The sequence below is a fragment of the Fringilla coelebs genome (genome assembly GCF_963513975.1).
Source record: "Fringilla coelebs genome assembly, chromosome: 19".
Taxonomy (NCBI): domain Eukaryota; kingdom Metazoa; phylum Chordata; class Aves; order Passeriformes; family Fringillidae; genus Fringilla; species Fringilla coelebs.
The window spans coordinates 13549320-13568527 of NC_140045.1; the positions used below are offsets into that span (position 1 = coordinate 13549320).

The window sequence follows — 19208 nt, forward strand, 5'->3', positions numbered from 1 at the left end:
CCAGCCCATCTGCAGGGACAGCACAGGAGCTCTCCCAGAGCAGGTTCCAGGCACACAGACCCCCAGCCCCTGCAGCTGGCTGTGCTCCAGCCACCCCTCACTGCCCTGATGGTCTCAGGATTGCAGATGCCCAGATCCCCCTCACCATCCGACTGGGAATGAATGGGAGGATGCACTGGAGCTTCCCTGAGCCAAGTGCCCAGCCAGAAAGGCATTTTGGAATTAGCACTCATTCACAGACCTAGGAAAACAGCTCCACAGGTGCCTTACCTGCTCTGGGCTTTAACCTCTCTCTGACTGCAGTTCTTACCAGTGACTTTCATACAGACACTGACTGTCTCTCAATCCTCTTCTGTAATGAAACAAGTGTGCCAGGGGGAAAAAAGTTAAATCTGCTTCCCCAGCTCGGGCTGGAGGGAAAGCAATGGGCTACCACACACCAGCCAGCAGGGCAGCGTGCAGAGGAGAATGGTTCTGATTTGCAGGTGGTTATTGGTCCTCCCTCAAACCCAAGCACAACATTTGTGTGGATCATTCACTCTTCACAGCCCTTCCTTTTCCCTCTCCAGAGCAGTGACCAAATGCCAGCCCCATTTCTGGAGCTGACATAAAGAAAACTCCTGCTTCTTTGGGAGCTGGAGGAGGCAAGTTCTTGGGTACTTCTCTAAGAGGAGAAATCAAACCCATTGGCTTTTTAGAAGGAGCCCAGTGCAGGGAGCAGAGGGCTCCTGTTTATTTGTAGGTGGTGTTTCACCCTCAGGTGCCACGCAGCCCATCCCAGGAAAAGCTCCCTGGCTGCCTGTTTGTTGTGGATGCAGCTCCAAGGAGCTGCTCTGTGTGTGCCCTGTGCTCTAGGTGAACAGGCTCAGATATCAATCTACCCAAGGTCATTTAAAAATTGCATTCCTGACAAGTTCTGTGAAAACAGGGCAGTGCCTGGGGGAGAGGGACCTTCCCAGCAGCACAGATTTGCTGCTGCCAGAGCTCTCCCAGGCCTGCTCCATGAATGCCACATGACAAGGGGAGCGCACAGGTGTGGCCCCAACCTGCCCCTCCTCGAGTCCAAGCTCCCAATTGTTTTCTTTTTCCTATTTTCCTGCTGGGCTGATAAACATGGGAAGAGATCTGGTTACAGGGATGAAGCATGCCTTTTTAATTTGTGTTTGCCTTTAGAATGTTGCCTGGTTACTCCCTAAACTATCATCAAACACTTAGCACTGTGACAGTGACTCCCAACAAACACCTCTGCCCAGAGCCAGCAGCAAGAGTGACAGGCACAAGCTGGTTTGCTGGGCACCCACCAGGTCAAATGTGCCCTGACACACGCCTGGGCACCACAAGAGCTCTGCTCATCCCACATTTCACCTCCACAGCAGCTCACTCCCTCCTCAGTGCAGCTCTGCAGTTCCCAAAGCCAGGGCAGGAATAAATCAGCAGGAATAAATCAAGCCAGCCTGCAGGAATCAATCAGCACTGTGCCCCCAGTGACCCATCCAACACTCCAGGGAGCTCTGCAGGCAGCAGGACGCTTGCTAACAACACAGAGTTGATATTTCGAGTTTTAACACCTAAATTTCACCAAGTTAAAAGTGTTTAAAGCTTTAAAGAAGCAGAAGCTGCACATGGCCAAGGCACCTGATGTGACACAGCCAGCAGTGCTCTGGGAGCTGGGCAGTGTCACTGTCACCCTCCTCGGGAGGGCTCAGGTGACTGAAGGATGGAAACACCACAGGTACCTCCAGGAAAGGTGAGCAGGATCATTGCACTGTCCTTCCAGCAGCTGAAAGGAGAAATTCTCAAGGACACTCCAGGAGAAGCCATCTCTCTTGGTGCACCTTCAGGCTGCAGTTTTTTTTTCTTCTTGCCTTGTCATCACCAGCTCATTCATAGATTGGTGGGCTTTTCCATCCAGCCCTTATTCCTTTGAAACTGTCAAACAATGAACTCACAGAAATTCTCATTCTCTCTCCTGGAAGGTGTAACATTAACTCATACCAGAGGATTCAGATGCAGCCTACTCCTCGTGGGTATCCAGTGGTTGCAAGTCCTAGAGTAATAACAGTTATCAGCTGTGCTCCATCAGTGCTCAGACACCTTTCTCTGAGAGCACTGAAACTGCTCAGCCATCCTCCAGGGGAATTGCATCAGCCCTGGCCCTGCTGACAAAGGCCACTCTGACAGGGCTGCTCTCCATCACTCAGCAGCTGCCAGCCCTGGTGCTCACCTGGCTCCCCTGACACAGCACAGACACAGCCAGCGTCTCCTGCGCTTCCTCTGCTGCCTGGGAGCTGCCAGCCCAGCCCCACAAACCCTGAACAGCCAGCATTTCACTCCTGCCCCCACTGCAGGGTGTCCCAGGGCTGCAGGGAAGGGTCAATCCAACACTCCTCACTGGGGCACAGCGCTGATGGAAACGCTCCAGGTGTCCCTGCTGTTTGGGAAGTTAAAATAACAACAGCTTGTATGAAAAAGGGGAAAAAAAGGCTTTTCCTGGGATGGGCTGCGTGGCACCTGAGGGTGAAACACCACCTACAAATAAACAGGAGCCCTCTGCTCCCTGCACTGGGCTCTTTCTAAAAAGCCAATGGGTTTGATTTCTCCTCTTTGAGAAGTACCCAAGAACTTGCCTCCTCCAGCTCCCAAAGAAGCAGGAGTTTTCTTTATGGCAGCTCCAGAAATGGGGCTGGCGTTGGGTCACTGCTCTGGAGAGGGAAAAGGAAGGGCTGTGAAGAGTGAATGATCCACACAAATGTTGTGCTTGGGTTTGAGGGAGGACCAATAACCACCTGCAAATCAGAAGCATTCTCCTCTGCACGCTGCCCTGCTGGCTGGTGTGTGGTTCTGTCCCTTCCTGCGCGAGGTTTGGGAGAAATCCCAGAGCCACGCTCCAGGTTTGCTGCTGGCTGGGCACAGGAGGTTAATAATTAGCGGTGATACATGGCAGAGGTCACCCAGAGCCCAGCCTGGCTTACCCTGCACTGTTCCAGTGACCCACAGCTCTCAGACAGGGATTGCTTGCATGTCCCAGCACACGAGGCGGCCACGCTCGTTATTCCCTCACCCAGCACAGCCCCAGCCCGGCCCAGCTGGGAACTGAGACTGGTTTAGAAATCCCAGCTAGGAACTGAGACTGGTTTAGAAATCACGAGTGAGGCATTTGCAACATTAGCTCGAAATTCCCCAAATTCCTGAGGAGAAAAGTGTGACGTGCTCAGCCCGGCAGCCAGGGCTGAGTCAGCAGCAGAGGACAAAACAAACAGGACTCTGTCCTGCCCACTGCAGCAGCTTCCCCACCACAGCAGCCACAGCTGGCACTTGGTTTGACTTTTTAGCCCTAATTATTGGAAGAACCTCAAATATGGTTTAGTTTTCACTGTCAGTCATTCACTCCATTTATTAATAATCATTAAGAGAAGCTTTAGTAGAACGAATTCAGAAATTCCAGCAGAGCTGCTGTGTTTGTGAACAGCAGTTCATGGGTAACAACGTGCTGCTCACCCAACAAATTCCTGCAGGTCTGGGGAGACTGATCTGCTGCAATTCAGGAGATGAGCAGAGCACACAAGGCAGCTCCAGTCTGGAGGAAACCAGGGGAAGCTCCCTGGGCTGGGGAGTGCTCCTGATGCCCACAGCTCAGTGCCCAGGCCAAGGCTGGGGCTCACAGGAGCTTTCAGCAGCTCAGCTGAAGGGCAGTGACAATCCACAGGGAAAAACTGCCCTGGCCAGAGCTGCCAGGACACCCACAGAGCCACCAACACACAGGGAGCAGATCCCTGTCTCTGTCCAGCCCTGCATTCAGCCAAGGGGCTCTCCCAGGAGAAAAGAAAACACACACAGGCCATCCCTACCCTTACATTTCAGTCCTCACTTGCATGCTGCTTAGCAGTAACCTAAGATTAGCAGGAGCTGGCAAGCCACAGGCTGGAGAAGGTTTATTTGGACTGCAGAGCCTCAGCACAGCAGTGGTTTCCACTCTCCATCAGCCCTGCTGAAGTTGTTCTACTTCCCACGTAGAACAATTTTGTTTAGACAAAGATTACACTGTCCACTGAGACAAAGACTCAAGGCAGACCTTTAGTTTTAAGATCTGCCATGTAAGCTCACTCATTTAACTTTTGCTCTTCTCCTTTCCAAACAACCAACCAAGCACCAACCACTTAACAGAAGGGGCTGGCAGCTCTCACTGCAGTGAGCTCCTTCCCAAGCTGCTTGATCCTGCCTGAACTGCAGAGTCTGAGACAGCGAGTGTGACAGCAGGGCCACAGCAGGGCCATGCCCTGGCGCTGTGCTCAGCCACACACAGGGCACAGATCAGCCCCCAAAGCAGGGCCAGGCACGGACACCCGTGGCAGCCACCAAATCCTCCTGCAGTCCCCTGATCCATGTGCTCCTGTTCAGGTGTTCCTCACCCAGACACTCATGGCAGCCACCAAATTCTCCTGCAGTCCCCTGATCCATGTATTCCTTTCAGGTGTTCCTCCAGTCTCCTGATCCCTGTACTCCTATTCATCTATTCCTCCAGACTCCTGATCCATGTATTCCTGCTCACACGTTCCTCCAGTTTCCTCATCCATGTACTCCTGCTCACATGTTCCTCCAGTTTCCTGATCCATGTATTCCTGCTCCCATGTTCCTCCAGTTTCCTCATCCATCTGTTCCTGCTCCCATGTTCCTCCAGTTCCCTCATCCATGTATTCCTGTTCAGGTGTTCCTCACCCAGGCTCTAAGCCCCCACCATATCCTGAGGCACAGGCTATCAGGGTTCAGCTCTGCTGTTAAAAATGTGCTTCTTTTTGCTGTTTTGGACGTGTTATCTACAAATTTCAAGTAATGATTGATTCAAGTTCCTGCATAGGAAGAGATGGGTGGAGGAGGCTCCCTCTTCCCTCTGCCTGTGCCACTTCAGATTCAGACTTCTGTCACATCTGACCTGAATTGTCATTTCCTCACTGAAGTTTTGCTCATTCTGGTTGCTCTTTCATTGTCTCCTGTTCCATTTCCTCTCTGCCCAAAGCAGGGCAGCCCAGGGCTGTACAAAGTGCAGATTAAATCACAGAATGCTTTGGGTTGGAAGGAACTTTAGAGATCATCCAGCTCCACCCCTGCCATGGCAGGGACACCTTCCCCTGTCCCAGGCTGCTCCCAGCCCGTGTCCAGCCTGGCCTTGGGCACTGCCAGCCCCAGCTGCTCTGGGCACCCTGTGCCAGGGCCTGCCCACCCTCCCAGGGAACAATTCCTTCCTAATCTCTAATTTAAACTTCTGCTTTGTGCGTTTAAATCCCTTCCCCCATGTTCTGTCACTCCATCCTTTGTCCCTCTCCAGCTCTCTTGGAGCCCCTTAAAGCACTGGAAGGGGCTCTGAGGTCGCCCCAGAGCTTTTTCTTCTCCAGGATGAATAACTCCAGTCCTCAGAGCATCATCCTGGAGCCTCCTGTGGCCTGGCTCCAGCAGCTCCAGGTCCTTCCTGAGCTGGAGGCAGCTCTGCAGGTGGGCTCTCACCTGTGTTTGTGCTTGGTATTCTCAGTCTATGTATTCTAAAACTATTAGATTATTATTGATTGATTGTATACACTATGAAAATGGAAAGAAAATGTGTGGAGTCTATGGCAAAAATGTTTCTTAGATTGATCCCTTTTCCACTCACTCCTCACATTCTCTACCTGATTTACAACCACTGCTGCTTTTAGATGTCCCAGACCCTTCACCCCTTCAGCTCCTGCTGAAGCAGCAGCAGCTCCAGCACTGCCAAGGGAATTCACCTTTCCCAGGATGCTTCTGCACAAAAAGCACAAACAGAGCAATGCAGGTTCCAGGGTTTGCAGCAGCAACTCCCAAACCATAAAAAGCACAAAACAATGGGCAAGATTGACCAATCTTTAACCAGCTCTCTGCCCATATGAAAGCCTTTCCTCCCACTGCTACCACCGCCCTTGGTCAGGATTGTTACCAAACTCCTCTTGGAAAGCTGCTCATGAGCACAGTGCTCTCCAGATTCTGAGCAGGACCCTCAGAGATGGCACCAGCACCTCCCATCTGGCTGCTCTGCTGCCAAATCCTTTTGTGCACCACAGTCCATCAGCTATTCCATCTCTGAGATTAAGGAATTGGTTCTTGCAGATTTTATTTTCAGCATTTTCTACTTACTAACCCTTCAGAGAATGATTTCCTGCTCTTTTCCTCAAATTTTCCACAAGAAATTCCCTGAGCAACTTCACAGCAGATACACACAAAAAGGCAGACACCTATTTTTCCCTGCTTTTTCTTCTGCATTTTCCTTCTCCACACCATCTGATGCCTTTCCCACCACTTTGAAAAAGCCCAAGAACAGGATGAATTTGAATGGCCCAGGGTGATCAGAAAGCCACGAGCTTTTATTCACCTTGCTCTCTGAAACAGATGCACAACCCTTTAAACCCTGAGTCCTCGAGGAAGGCTCCAAAGCCTGCCAGGAATACCTGAGAGCATCAAGCCTGGACAAGTGAGAGGAGGCTGGACGTGCACCAAGCCAGAAATTGGTCATTGTGCTGCTGCTGTGAGCCTGGGGTGCCAGACAAGGAGCAGGACAGAAGGACAGCAGGATAGCCCTCACCTCACCTCTGGGGTCCCAGACAAGGAGCAGGACAGAAGGACAGCAGGACAGCCCTCACCTCACCTCTGGGGTCCCAGACAAGGAGAGAAGGACAGCCCTCACCTCTCCCCACTGGCCAAGGGATAAACCCTGCTCTGCTGCTCCCTTGCCAAAGAACAACAAATTTAAGAGGAAGGGGGAGGAAAAAGGAGCTGCAGCAAGTGCTGGCAGCGGTGGCAGAGCTGCACTCTCAGCTCAGCAGCCCAGGAATGCAGGCAGGGCTGCCGAGCCCCAGCTCTGTGCCCAGCACGGCTCTCACGCCGCTCCCGAGATTAGAACACATTGGAGGTTTTGTTACATCAAGGCATTGCTGCTCGTGCCTGTCATCCCAGGCTCGGGCCAAGCAGGAGCAAATTATCCATTTCACAACTAGCCAGAAATAAAAGCAGTTTAATTTAAAGGAAAGCTTCGGTGCAGCAGCAGGTGCTGACTGAGTGATCACACGAAATGATTCATCTCATGAATGATTTCCCAAGTTGGGTGCACTTAGCCTTGAATTCCTGTCTGTAGGCACAGTCACAATTCAATTATAAGGCCAGCTTGCATAGCAAGTTTTAAAATTAAAGTCATCTCTGCTTGCTCAGAATATCAACCAAAAAAGCCCATGGACGTGGCTCATCTATTGCAGCACTGTGCTTCAGAGGGGGAAGAAAACCAAGGCGCCGAGGAAACTAAAAATTCCTTATGTAACAATTGTCACCCTTGTGACATTTGTAAATACAACAAAGTTACTGAAATGATGCAAAAAGAGAAGATGCCACCTTGCAAGCAGCAGAGCCTTCCCAGAGAGCTGTGCACTGCAAGGATCATCATTCCTAATGAAGGGCCCAGCCTTGAGCTGAACAGTGAACGGGGACCCAGTCACATTGGGACACACAGAAGGACAAGGGTCAGTGACATTGGGACACAGAGAAGGACAAGGGTCAGTGAAGCGCTGAACCTTTCCAACAAGAACAATAAAAGTTTAAAAAGCAGTTTCTAGAACTGGATTGTGTAAGCTGGTAGGTACCTGCCATTCACAGCTGGCCAAGCAAGGTGCAGGGATTTCAACCACGACAACTCCCAGCCCTGAATCCCACAGGTTCAACACCAAGAGACAGCCCCCAAAAGTGAGGGGAAGGAGATGAAATGCTGCAGAACAAGCTCAGCTGACAGAAGTATTTATCATTTTACTCCAAATTCAAAAATAATGAGGCAGGAGACTTTCAGCATGATGGGTTTCAGTTTTTTCTGCTTTGTTTCTTGCTTCAGGAATCTCCCTGCACTCAGCCACGCAGACACTGCATGTGACACTCCTGAGGTGTACAAGCAATCTGGACGTCAGTGGTGCTCTCACCTGAGTATTTATACTCCACACCTGCCTGAGTGCACCAAGTGAAAGCCCACAATTCTCCATGTAACCATAAAGGGACCCATAAATCCTTCAGATGACATTTACCAAGCAGCCAGTTCTGCTGGGATCATCAGCCTGCACTCTGTAACTCGTTAAAAGGCCTTGGGGACCCTTGGGGAAGTCAAGATGTAGTGAAAATACCAAGAACATTAATGGCACATTTATCAGGTTCCATCTGCTCCTCACAATAGAGAACACCAACCATCACTCCCAACTTTTCCAGTCTCAGAGCAATTTTTCCCTCTTCCATTTGAAGATTTACTAGACCCTTAAAAGAAAAAAATTGTCTTATTTTATTTCTTCTGTATCTGGGGGTGGATATGCCCCCAGGAGAGGACTTAAATCAAGCTTAAGTACAAATATAGCTCAAGAAGATGTTTTGAAGAGAGAAGCACTGCACCTGTAGACAGTTCTGGCCTCTCCAACACCAAGTGTTCCCTTCCCCTCTTAGGCTGTTTCCGATAAACCTTCTCTGCAACAGGATTAAAGGCAGGCCTAAAATATCAGTGCTAATTTGGTGCTCATCAAGATGTCCTCAGGGAAACAGGATAAAAAGGAGAGACTAAGCATAATTACACAGGAGTAATATTAACAGGCAAGCTGGGCTTTAGCAACACAAAGTCAACAAGTTTTCCTTAATATTTCCTCGGAAGCGCTTGCATGTCACTGAATGAAGAGGCACAATAAAACAAAGCCACACTTCCTCCAGAAATCCAATGGGAAAACTGGAAGGGAAGAGGGAAAAGAGAAAGTCAGCTGTGGAAAAACCACTACAGAAAAATGTATGAGCGCTGCTTTTGCACAATCCAATCTCCCTTGCTGGTAAAGTATTGTCACAGCCCTAGCAGCCCCAGAAAATTCATTTCTCAAAGAAAATGCTGCTCTGTGGCAAATTTGTATGGCCCATAACTTTGAGCAGGGCTGAAGAACACTAGCAAGGCTTGCAAATTGTATAACCAAGCAGAATTAAGGTCAACATTGTCCCAGGGATTAGGAGAGCAATTCCTTATGATCATGTCAGCAATGCTGTGTGGGGCCAGCCCAGCCCTGCCCCACTGCTGGGCTCTGCTCCAGCCCATCACCCCTGGCCATGGGTACTCCCTGCTTCACCTCCTCCTCAGGGAAACCAAGGGAAAGTGCAGGAGAAATCCACTAAACCACCTGTCAAGTAACACCCTACTACCACAGCACTTTGAAAAATAATTACTGGGGGAAAGAGAGGGGAAATCCAGTCTGGAAAGCTGAATTGCAGGTTATTATCTTCTGCGGTCAGGCACTGGGTAATGAGGCTTTTCCTGAAGAGAAACCCTGACTGGCACAACTAGAATGCAGCCCAGGTCCTGCCTGTCTCCAACAAGAGCACCTCACTCAGTCCTTAATGCCCCTGCTGCAGCACACCCAGCCCTGCCTGAGCTGGCTCTTCCCTGCAGAACCTGCCCCAGATCCCTGTCCCCTCACAGCTGTCCCATCCATCGGTGACACTGAGCCACAGAGAGTGATCCTGCACCTCCAGAGCTCCTTCTGACAGCCTGGGGAATCCATCCATCCATCCATCCCCTCCAGACTGGGGGATCAGACCAGGCTGGGTGTCAGACTCTGCCCCAGCCTCTCCCTCTGTCTTTGGCAAGCCCTGACCCACATTCCCAGCCCCATCCTCCCTCCCCAGAGGGCACAGGCAGGGCTGATGGGGGGCAGGAGGTCCCCCCAAACAGGGAATTCTCCAGGGGGCCACAAACAGAGCAGGGTTTGATGGCTGGCAGGCAGCAATGCTTCCACACAGACTCTTCCCAGCACAGCACTCCCAGAGAACTGCAGGGATTCCTTTGTATTCCCAGTTTGAGAAAACCCAGCAATGTTTAACACAAGGAATAACTGTGGAGATGCACATACACCATTCTGCTGCAGGGAGAACTGCAGGGATTCCTTTGTATCCCCAGTTTAGGAAAATCCAGCAATGTTTAACACAAGGAATAACTATGGAGATGCACATACACCAGTTCTGCTGACCAGAAAACCCTTTGCTTTCATAATCTAAATAAAAATCTCCATTTTCTTATTTAAGCACAAGTATTAAACACACAAAACCTCAGCAAAGCAGAGACTGGAAGCTGAGCTGTGACTCTCCATGCTCTGAATTAGAGGCATGAAAGCACTGAGGACCTGAGTAACACTTTACTCACTGGGCCCAATTCTCAGCACAGTAAAATTGTGGTTGCAGAAATCAGCTTGCTCAGAGTCACAGCTCGGGTCCAGGTATCCTGTTAATCACAGTAAACAGCTCACAAACACCTGGAAATGAGTAGTTTGTGATTAGCTGCAAGGAAAATAAACATGATTATACTGCACAAAATACCACTGAACAGGCCAGGAAAATCCAGCCAACCACTTTCATTAATCTAGATTAGTGGCCAGGATATTTCTATTAGGGGCAGGTCATATTCTCCAAAGGAATTGCATTCCTATGGTTTCAATTTCAGCTTTGAATCCTAATAATTAAACTCCAGACGTCAAACACTGGGAACACAGCAGCCAGTCCTATCAGGAGGCACTGTGGATATGCTGCAGCAGCAGAAGCAGCACTTCAATAGTGCTGGAAGAACTCCTCTCCCCAGCCCTGTGTGCCACCCCAGCTACGTGCACAGACACAGACAGGAGCTGCACAGCAACACTGACAGCATGTGTCAGTGATTATCAGCAACAGCATCCTGGCCGAGGATTCTGCGCACACAAACACCTCTGATGATTAATCTGCAGCGTTTTGATTAACCCAGCTAATGGTTACAGACACACTTCTACCAGGCAAAACTCCCTGACACACATTTTCTGTTCCACTGAAGACGGAGTGCTGACTGAAACACAAGGCAGAGTTAGAAGAAATGAGAGACATTTTGCACATTGTGTTAAATACTTGATAGGGAAAACCCATCCTCACCAAGCCCTGGGCACACTCAGTAGCTGACCTTGTGTTGCCACTGATAACCAGAAACAAACAGAATAATGTAATCATCTGCTACTGTTAAGACAAATATTATTTGGTGCTCTAGTGACTACAAAACCTTGCTTGTTGTAACTGCAAGTTTTATTTACACGGAGACAAAGTTCCCTGAAGTGTCTCTCTGCACCAGGGGCCCTGGAAGCACAGAAGCAGCAAGGTCAGTGCCAGAGCCCCCCACTCCACCTGGCACAAACCCTCACTGCTGCCCCTCAGCAGCACTCATGCCTGTGCTGGAGCTTTTATTTATCCCTGCAATCAGCTGTGCACACAAATCATCACTGGGAAATTCACTGACTCCTGCAAATGCTGCCTAAAACGAACAGGGAGTGGCTCCATACAGGTGAGGAGCACTGAAACACAGATTTAGCTACCTTAAACAAGTTATCCCCTAATTAATGGATCCCACTGCATGGGTTTCATCTACTCTTATTAGCTCAGATGAGAACTGAGGCTATCAAAACCAAAAAGCAAGCAAGCACAGGAAGATTTGATACAAAATATAAACCTCCGTGCATCAGAAGGCAAGAAAAGAGGACTGTAACCAAACATACACCACCATCTGCATTTTTTTTAATTCCACCTTCCAAAAATAGTAACATTTGTCCATGTGGCAGGATCTCCAGAGATCCAAATGAGTTCCAGCAGGGAATGTGAGCAAATATATGGAGCACCCGGAGTGTGGTGACTCTGACATTGACTTACTTTATTAGAGGACATTTGGCTCAAGGACATTTCAGTGCACTCTTGAGACCATTTCAAGAGGTGCTTTCACACTGGGAAGCACTTAATCACAATCCACTTGTGACTGCTAGGGTAAACTCCTTAAAATAAATCTTAAGGTTTGCTCTGCTATTATTCCACATGCACTTTTTAGGGGTGCTCCAATCTGAGCTGCTAGAGGCTGTGGTTCTGGTCAAGAAGTCAGTTTCTTTCACAAAAACACAAGAAAACAGAGCCCCAGGTACCCACTGGGAAGCAGAACAACTCTTGGTGGCCCCAGTTTGCTGCTCTCCCCTGCCTGTCCCTGCATCACCCCGCTCTGCTGGCACAGCTCTCCTGGGGTGAAAGGACGCTCAGCAACCTGCAGTTGATTATTAAGCAGCCCCAGAGACAAAGTCACAATTCAAGGAACAAAGACTTGTGTGATGCATTTAAAGATGAAGTGTCTAAAAACCAGAAGTTAACATTTAAATGGTTTAACCTGGCAGCAGAAACAGCTTTCCCTCAGCTCTTCCCCTCCTTCCAGCCCAAACTCAGCTAGAGCACAGCACACAGCAAGGTGTGCAGGGCTGGCTCCTGGTCACACACCAGGCTGCAGACAACATGCTGCTGTCCCCACACCTTCAACAGCCCCCAAAATGTGAATCAGTGTTGGAATAGGCTGTGCTTCCAAAATGCTGTGCCAGAAATGCAGCTGTGTGAGTTCAACAGCACGTGCTCGTTTCTGTCACAGCAGATTCAGTTTTCATGTTTGTCCAGCACAGCCTTAAAGCCAAAATTCAAACCATGAGCCCTCCACGAACTCGCTCCATTCTGCTACAGACACACATCAGTTAGGAGAAAAAGAAAGGAATCCCTCCAGGTTAAGTATTTCCCTGACCTCTTTTTGAATCAGACCCACCATTGTTCCATTGTCACCTCGGATTATTTGCCAGCTGCCAAACACCAACACTTTTATAGCACTGCCTTTTCAGTCCCCCTCTTTCACTCTTCCTTCCTCCAGAGCCAGTGCACAACACCTCTGGGCATGCAACTTAGCTCTTTTTTTGGGGAACAAAGCATTTCTGACACAACTCCCAGAGCAGCCATGGCCCAGCCCAGCTGTGCTGGGGTCACCTTAGCGAGTGACAAACCTGCCCTCTCCCCCTCTTTAAAAGCCCAGCTGCAGGGACAGGAGTTACAAACCTGCCCTCTCCCCCTCTTTAACAGCCTGACTGCAGGGACAGGAGTTACAAACCTGCCCTCTCCCCCTCTTTAACATCCTGACTGCAGGGACAGGAGTTACAAACCTGCTCTCTCCCCCTCTTTAAAAGCCCAGCTGCAGGGACAGGAGTTACAAACCTGCTCTCTCCCCCTCTTTAAAAACCTGACTGCAGGGACAGGAGTTACAAACCTGCTCTCTCCCCCTCTTTAACAGCCTGACTGCAGGGACAGGAGTTACAAACCTGCTCTCTCCCCCTCTTTAACAGCCTGACTGCAGGGACAGGAGTTACAAACCTGCTCTCTCCCCCTCTTTAACAGCCTGACTGCAGGGACAGGAGTTACAAACCTGCTCTCTCCCCCTCCTTTAACAGCCTGACTGCAGGGACAGGAGTTACAAACCTGCCCTCTCCCCCTCTTTAACAGCCTGACTGCAGGGACAGGAGTTACAAACCTGCTCTCTCCCCCTCTTTAAAAGCCCAGCTGCAGGGACAGGAGTTACAAACCTGCCCTCTCCCCCTCTATAAAAGCCTGACTGCAGGGACAGGAGTTACAAACCTGCCCTCTCCCCCTCTTTAAAAGCCCAGCTGCAGGGACAGGAGTTACAAACCTGCCCTCTCCCCCTCTTTAACAGCCTGACTGCAGTGTCTGGGCAGGGAAGGCCAGCTGCAGGGACACTGAGCAGTGGGCAGGCAGTGCCAGAGCCCGGGCTGTCCTTACCTTGCAGCATGCACCTGTAGGCAGACTCGGAGATGGCGTAAATGTGCGGTGGCATCTCGTGGCGCTTCTTCCCTCTGTACATCTCAATTATGTTCTCTGAATAAATTGGGAGGTTCTTGTAAGGGTTTATGACTACACAGAACAGCCCTGAATAGGTCTGGGAAAAGAAAAAAATAACAAACATTTCTGTTAGTAAACAGTATTGAAATAAAGAACAGAAAGCCTTTTCACAGGCTCTAGAATATTTACCTTAAAACAAAATTGAGGTGCTTTCTGTAGAGCAGCTCAAAGTACACGCTATATTCAAATTATTGGTTTCTAGTTCTCTTAAAAGGCTCTTTAATTACCTGCATAAAAAGTAATTTAAAGATAATAAGGCTAGGTAAATTTGAAGAGGAGTATCTGATCTCTTTCCCACAGACATTTAAATCTCTCTTCCGTTTGCCAAGTTCCAGCTCTGTGGACACCTTTTGATGTTCAACTCCTTCAGCAAAATGCGCATTCCAAGTTAATTTCATTTTGAAGGAACTGATGATATCCATTGCTCTGGTAAATAATCTAGATGAGGGAAGAGCCTAAGTCAAAGCACCATCATTTCTGCTATCCTGTCACAGCCTCATAACTGTCCATCCTTCCTGCCCACCAGCCCTTGCCATCCCACAGAGGGGTCGCTCCCTCCCTTCCCAGCCCTGCAGATGTTTCACACCCTCCCTGCACAGCTGGCACTGCACAGAAGGGGACAAGCAGAGTGTCAAGGAACCAGCACAAAGTTGACACTGCTGACTTCACTGAGCCCTTTCTGTTCAGCCAGAATGCCCCAAGTGGCACAGGACTGAGCCCACACTGCAGCAATGCATGGGGCTGCACTTCCCTGTGACCAGGCAGTGTCCTGCAGTGAGATCCATCCATCCATCCCTGCTCCCTGCAGCTGGTCCTGAGCAGCCCTGGCAGAACAGCCCTGGAGCCACGGACACGGGCTTGGGAGGGAGGCCAGAGGAGCCTGGCCCAGGAGCAGGGGCTCTGACAGGCACTGCTCCCTGCACACAGCACAGTGTGTGTGCTCCTGGCTGCTCCCTGTCCAAGGACCTGCCTGGCCCCAGCCCCTCCAGCAGCAACCACACCTGACTGCTCTGAAGAAAGCAGAATACCCAATCTCTCCACTCACTGACTGCTCTCAAAGCAGAATACCCAATCTCTCCACTCCCTGACTGCTCTCAAGAAAGCAGAATATCCAATCTCTCCACTCCCTGACTGCTCTGAAGAAAGCAGAACACCCAATCTCTCCATTCCCTGACTGCTCTCAAGAAAGCAGAATATCCAATCTCTCCATTCCCTGACTGCTCTCAAGAAAGCAGAATATCCAATCTCTCCATTCCCTGACTGCTCTGAAGAAAGCAGAATACCCAATCTCTCCACTCCCTGACTGCTCTGAAGAAAGCAGAATACCCAATCTCTCCACTCCCTGACTGCTCTGAAGAAAGCAGAATACCCAATCTCTCCACTCCCTGACTGCTCTCAAGAAAGCAGAATATCCAATCTCTCCACTCACTGCTTCTCCTCAGACAGCTGTTCCTTTGGTCACTACTGAAATTCTCATCTTTACCAGCTCAAGAAGGGAGCAAGAGAAACCAGGTTTGGCAGAAATAGGAAGCATCTCTCTGAATGTCAGGAAAACCACGTTCCTTACCTCTGCAGGTTGGGAGGAGAAAAGGGATGGGGAGAACAAACAGAAAGCTTGAACAGCTGTTGAGAGCCCAGAGTACTGAGCAGGTCACTCAGGATATAACATCTGTCCATTTTTAAAAGTATTTCTGCTGCATTGGTATGAACACAGTAGCTGACAGTCCCAATCTGCCTCTTTTTTCTTTTGTAAGAGAAGAATAAGAGATTTTATCTGGAGGAAAAGGTGCCCCCCTGTCCTTTCTACACCTCCACCAGCTTCTGGAAAGACAGGCAGAAGGTGTTCTCTGAACTGAGTCCAGGAGCACCATCAGCAAAGAGAAAGAACTTGGTTTTCAGCCAGATGTCCTGACACAGGCACATCTTATGTCCTTGCAGGAAAATACTCCCTCTGCTTTGGTGAGATCTGCTGGGTGATAACTGCAGGGCCTTACCACCTCAACAAGGTATTTCTTTCTCAAGAGAAAGGAAACACATCTTATCAGGGCAAGCGAGCCAAGCATAAAGAACAACTTATCAGTCATTAACTCAAAAAACGTGGGGCTCTTGGCAAGTGGGCAGCCCCTCCCCAGCTCCTTTCCTACCACTGTCCCTCCTGCCAGCATCAGTGCTCCTGCCCTTCCTGACTCACCTGGACAGTGCTGCAGACAAATGTCACACAGAGCTGGCTGCAAACAGCAGCACTTCCCTGCCCAGACCCACTCCTGCTCCCTGCTGAAGGGAGGGAAGGCAGGGCAGTTATTTGAACAGCTTGCTGCAACCCTGCAAGCAGCCTACTAACTGCTGAACAGAGGGCACTCCTTCCCAGCACCCTCCCTGTGCCCAGCTGAGGTCACCCACATCCCTCTGCCACCACCAGCAGTGACACAGAGGCTCTGAGAACTGCCACAAGCCTGGTTCCAGCCCAGCCTTCCAGTGAGGGTAACCAGAAGAAGGAAGATGTTTGCCAAGCCCAGCACAGAATCCCAGCTCAGGAGAGCTCTGGATGCTCTGCCTCTCACCCACTGATCCTCAGAGCTTGGCCATGTCCCTCCTGGGCTGCTGCTCCTCATCCACTGAGCCTCAGAGCTTGGCCATGTCCCTGCTGGGCTGCTGAACCTCAGAGCTGGGCCACGTCCCTCCTGGGCTGCTCCTTACCCACTGATCCTCAGAGCTGAACCATGTCCCTGCTGGGGGGCTGCTCCTCACCTGAGCAAGGCCAGAGCTCCCAAAGCAGGGGCTGGCCAGGCTCCAAGGGAATTCCTGCAAACCCCCCTGCATTGGTGACCCCCTCCCAACACAACATCTCAGCTGCTCTGCGGGTTCATCCAGAACTTTGTTTTGGCATTTTATGTTCCCAAAGAAAAGCTGTTGTTTTTTCCCCAGAATCACTGCCCCTGCCCAGATATAAATAAGTTGATCTGGTAAATAATTAACAAAAAAAAAATCTTAAGTGCTGGGATAAAACAGCTCTTTGAAGATTATCCTTCTCTCCTCCCTCCAGTTGCTTTGGAGTAAATGTTACTATTTTAGCTACATAAAGAATTAATAACCTAGAAAAACAAACTTAACAAACCTCTATTGATAACACCTAACCTGGAAGCCTTCCCAGCCATCTCCTGAAGCAGCAGCTGATGGACCTGTGGACCTGGAAGGGATGGAGTAAGCAAAGCCCAACATAACCAAAGCAGAGAAGGCCAACAAATATCCTGGGCAACTGAGAAGGGTTAATTGAAGAAGCTCTATATTGAACAGGGCTGAATTGGAAGTTATGAAGCACAAAATTCCACATTTTGCCAGTGCTGGGATTCATTTATTTGAAACTTAATCTAAAGGAGAGGCTTTTATCCCAGACCATTCCCTCTGTGCCACGGCAGCTCTTTGCATGCAGCACCCTGAACGCCAACACCCTGATCTGCTGAATGTGTTACCAGTTCCCTCTCCTGCTGTTTCCCTGCAGAACCTCAAAATGAGACCTTCCCCAAACCAGCACCACCCTGCACAGCCTCCATCTATTCCCAGGAAGATGGAACTGAATTTTCCCCATTTCCTGACTGCCATCTATTGCAGCAAGCAATATATGAACATATTGGTGGGCTGGCTTCATGGCTTGGCAGGCACAGAAATGCAGAAAGGATGCTTTTAATGAGCCAAATTTAATTGGGAGGGAGCAAATGGTACCAAAATCCTTCACAGCTGTTTTCTAACTGCAAGTCTCACAGTGAATCACCATGCCTAAAAAAGCAGGAGATGGCTTTGTGCATGGAAACCAAACACATGAACAGTAGAGACTGTTTAAAACCCCTCAAAAAAGCTTCTTGGTGAGCAGCCCCAGGAGGAATTATCAGGAATACACACACATCTGCTGAACAAATGGACACCCATTGAATGAACTCTGTCCTGTGGACTCTGATGGAATTGCCAGGTGGGAATGAGAGCTGGGATCAGCTGGGTGAGCTCCAGCAACAGCCCAGGCTGGATGGAGAACTAGCCTTCATTCATTTTTCAGCTGACAGAGGTGGATGAGCACATTAAGAATTGAAAGGCAAGCAGAGATGCTGATTCACCTTGAGCTGATGGATCAGCTGTTGGAGCACATCCCTGCTTCCCCAGGAGCAGACAGCAGCAGGACAGGACACCCTGGAATGCACTCTGCAGGCAGGGCTCCAGACACCAAGAGTAAAGGAGAGCTCTGACTGAGAGCTGGGTTATACAAGCTCCCCTCCAGGACACTAAATGTGCATTTGAAGATTTCCAGATGCTTCCAGCCTGTATCCAGTAGTTTATCAGGCAGTAATTTGGGTTCTGGTAAGCTGTCCCAGCCTGCAGAGCTCAGGATCCTGGCACTGGCCTGTTTCAAACCCCTGTCCATCCCTGCAGCCTGGCAGGGAGGCGGCTGGGAGGGAACAACTGGCAAACAGAGGTGAAACCACCTGGGAGCCCAGGCTCCACCTGAGTGTGGCCTCATGGCCTGTCCTCCCTCACAGCCACAGCAGCCTGCCCTGTGCATGCACAGGAGGAGCTCAGGTGCACAAAGGCTGCTGCTGTCCCTTGCAGGAACACTGCTCTGGCTGCTCTCCTCTGCCATGGCATGCAGAGGCCTCCTCCAAGCAGCACCTGAGTGACACCAGCACCATGCAGGCACAGCTGGGCACTGGGATCAACCAGCCTGGTGACCTAACAATCCCCCAAACACAGGCTGCAATGCTTCAAATACAAAAACTGACAGGTCCACTCTATAATTACATCAATAATTAAGCTGGAGTAAGCATTTAGACAGCTCTCATTATTAGCTGAAACAGAACCCAGCCATTCCCAGCCCAGCCCAGCCTGCTTTGAGCACTATCCCATAACCAAGGGAGTGGAGCACACTCTCCAGTCGATAAATTGCCTCAACAGAGCATTTCCCTTGCCTGGCTTTCACTTCCTGAGGTCACAGACTCACCTTTCACACTCCAAGCTGAGTTCCCTGAGCTAACCATGCTTTTCTCACAGAGCACCTTTTCTCCCTGAAATTATCCAAGCCAAGCCTTAAAGAGGGACAGGGACTCCTCAGCCCCAGAGGGCATGAAGGTGAGGCTGTGCCCTGGGGTGGGCACCACACTGGAATCAAAGGGTGCTCAACAAGGGCAAGGAACAGCCTGGGGAGTTCGGGTCAGAGAGCCTGGGGATCCCAGATAACTCAGGGCAGCCCAGCAGGAGGATGAGGAAGGGAAGGAGCCCCCCCCAGCAGGACAGGAAAAGCTCAGCCACACCATGGATGATTTGTCTGTGGATGCTCTGCACAGCTGGGGCTGAGCAGAGGCTCAGCAGGGCTGAGTTTCCACACTCCCAGCCCTGTGTGCTCAGAGAGAACCCCAGCCCAGCAGTGCCATGCCCTGCCCTGCCAGCTC

The 19208-nt window shown here is 50.1% G+C and overlaps 1 protein-coding gene across 1 annotated transcript in view; it reads right to left on the reverse strand.

Annotated features, from left to right (window-relative positions):
• Nucleotides 1-19208, reverse strand: part of MYH10 (myosin heavy chain 10) — an 86543-nt gene that overhangs the window by 59100 nt on the left and 8235 nt on the right. The window contains exon 3 of the mRNA XM_084218643.1: nt 13657-13813. Coding sequence (XP_084074769.1) covers nt 13657-13813 — 157 coding nt within the window. The remainder of the gene's footprint in view (nt 1-13656; nt 13814-19208) is intronic.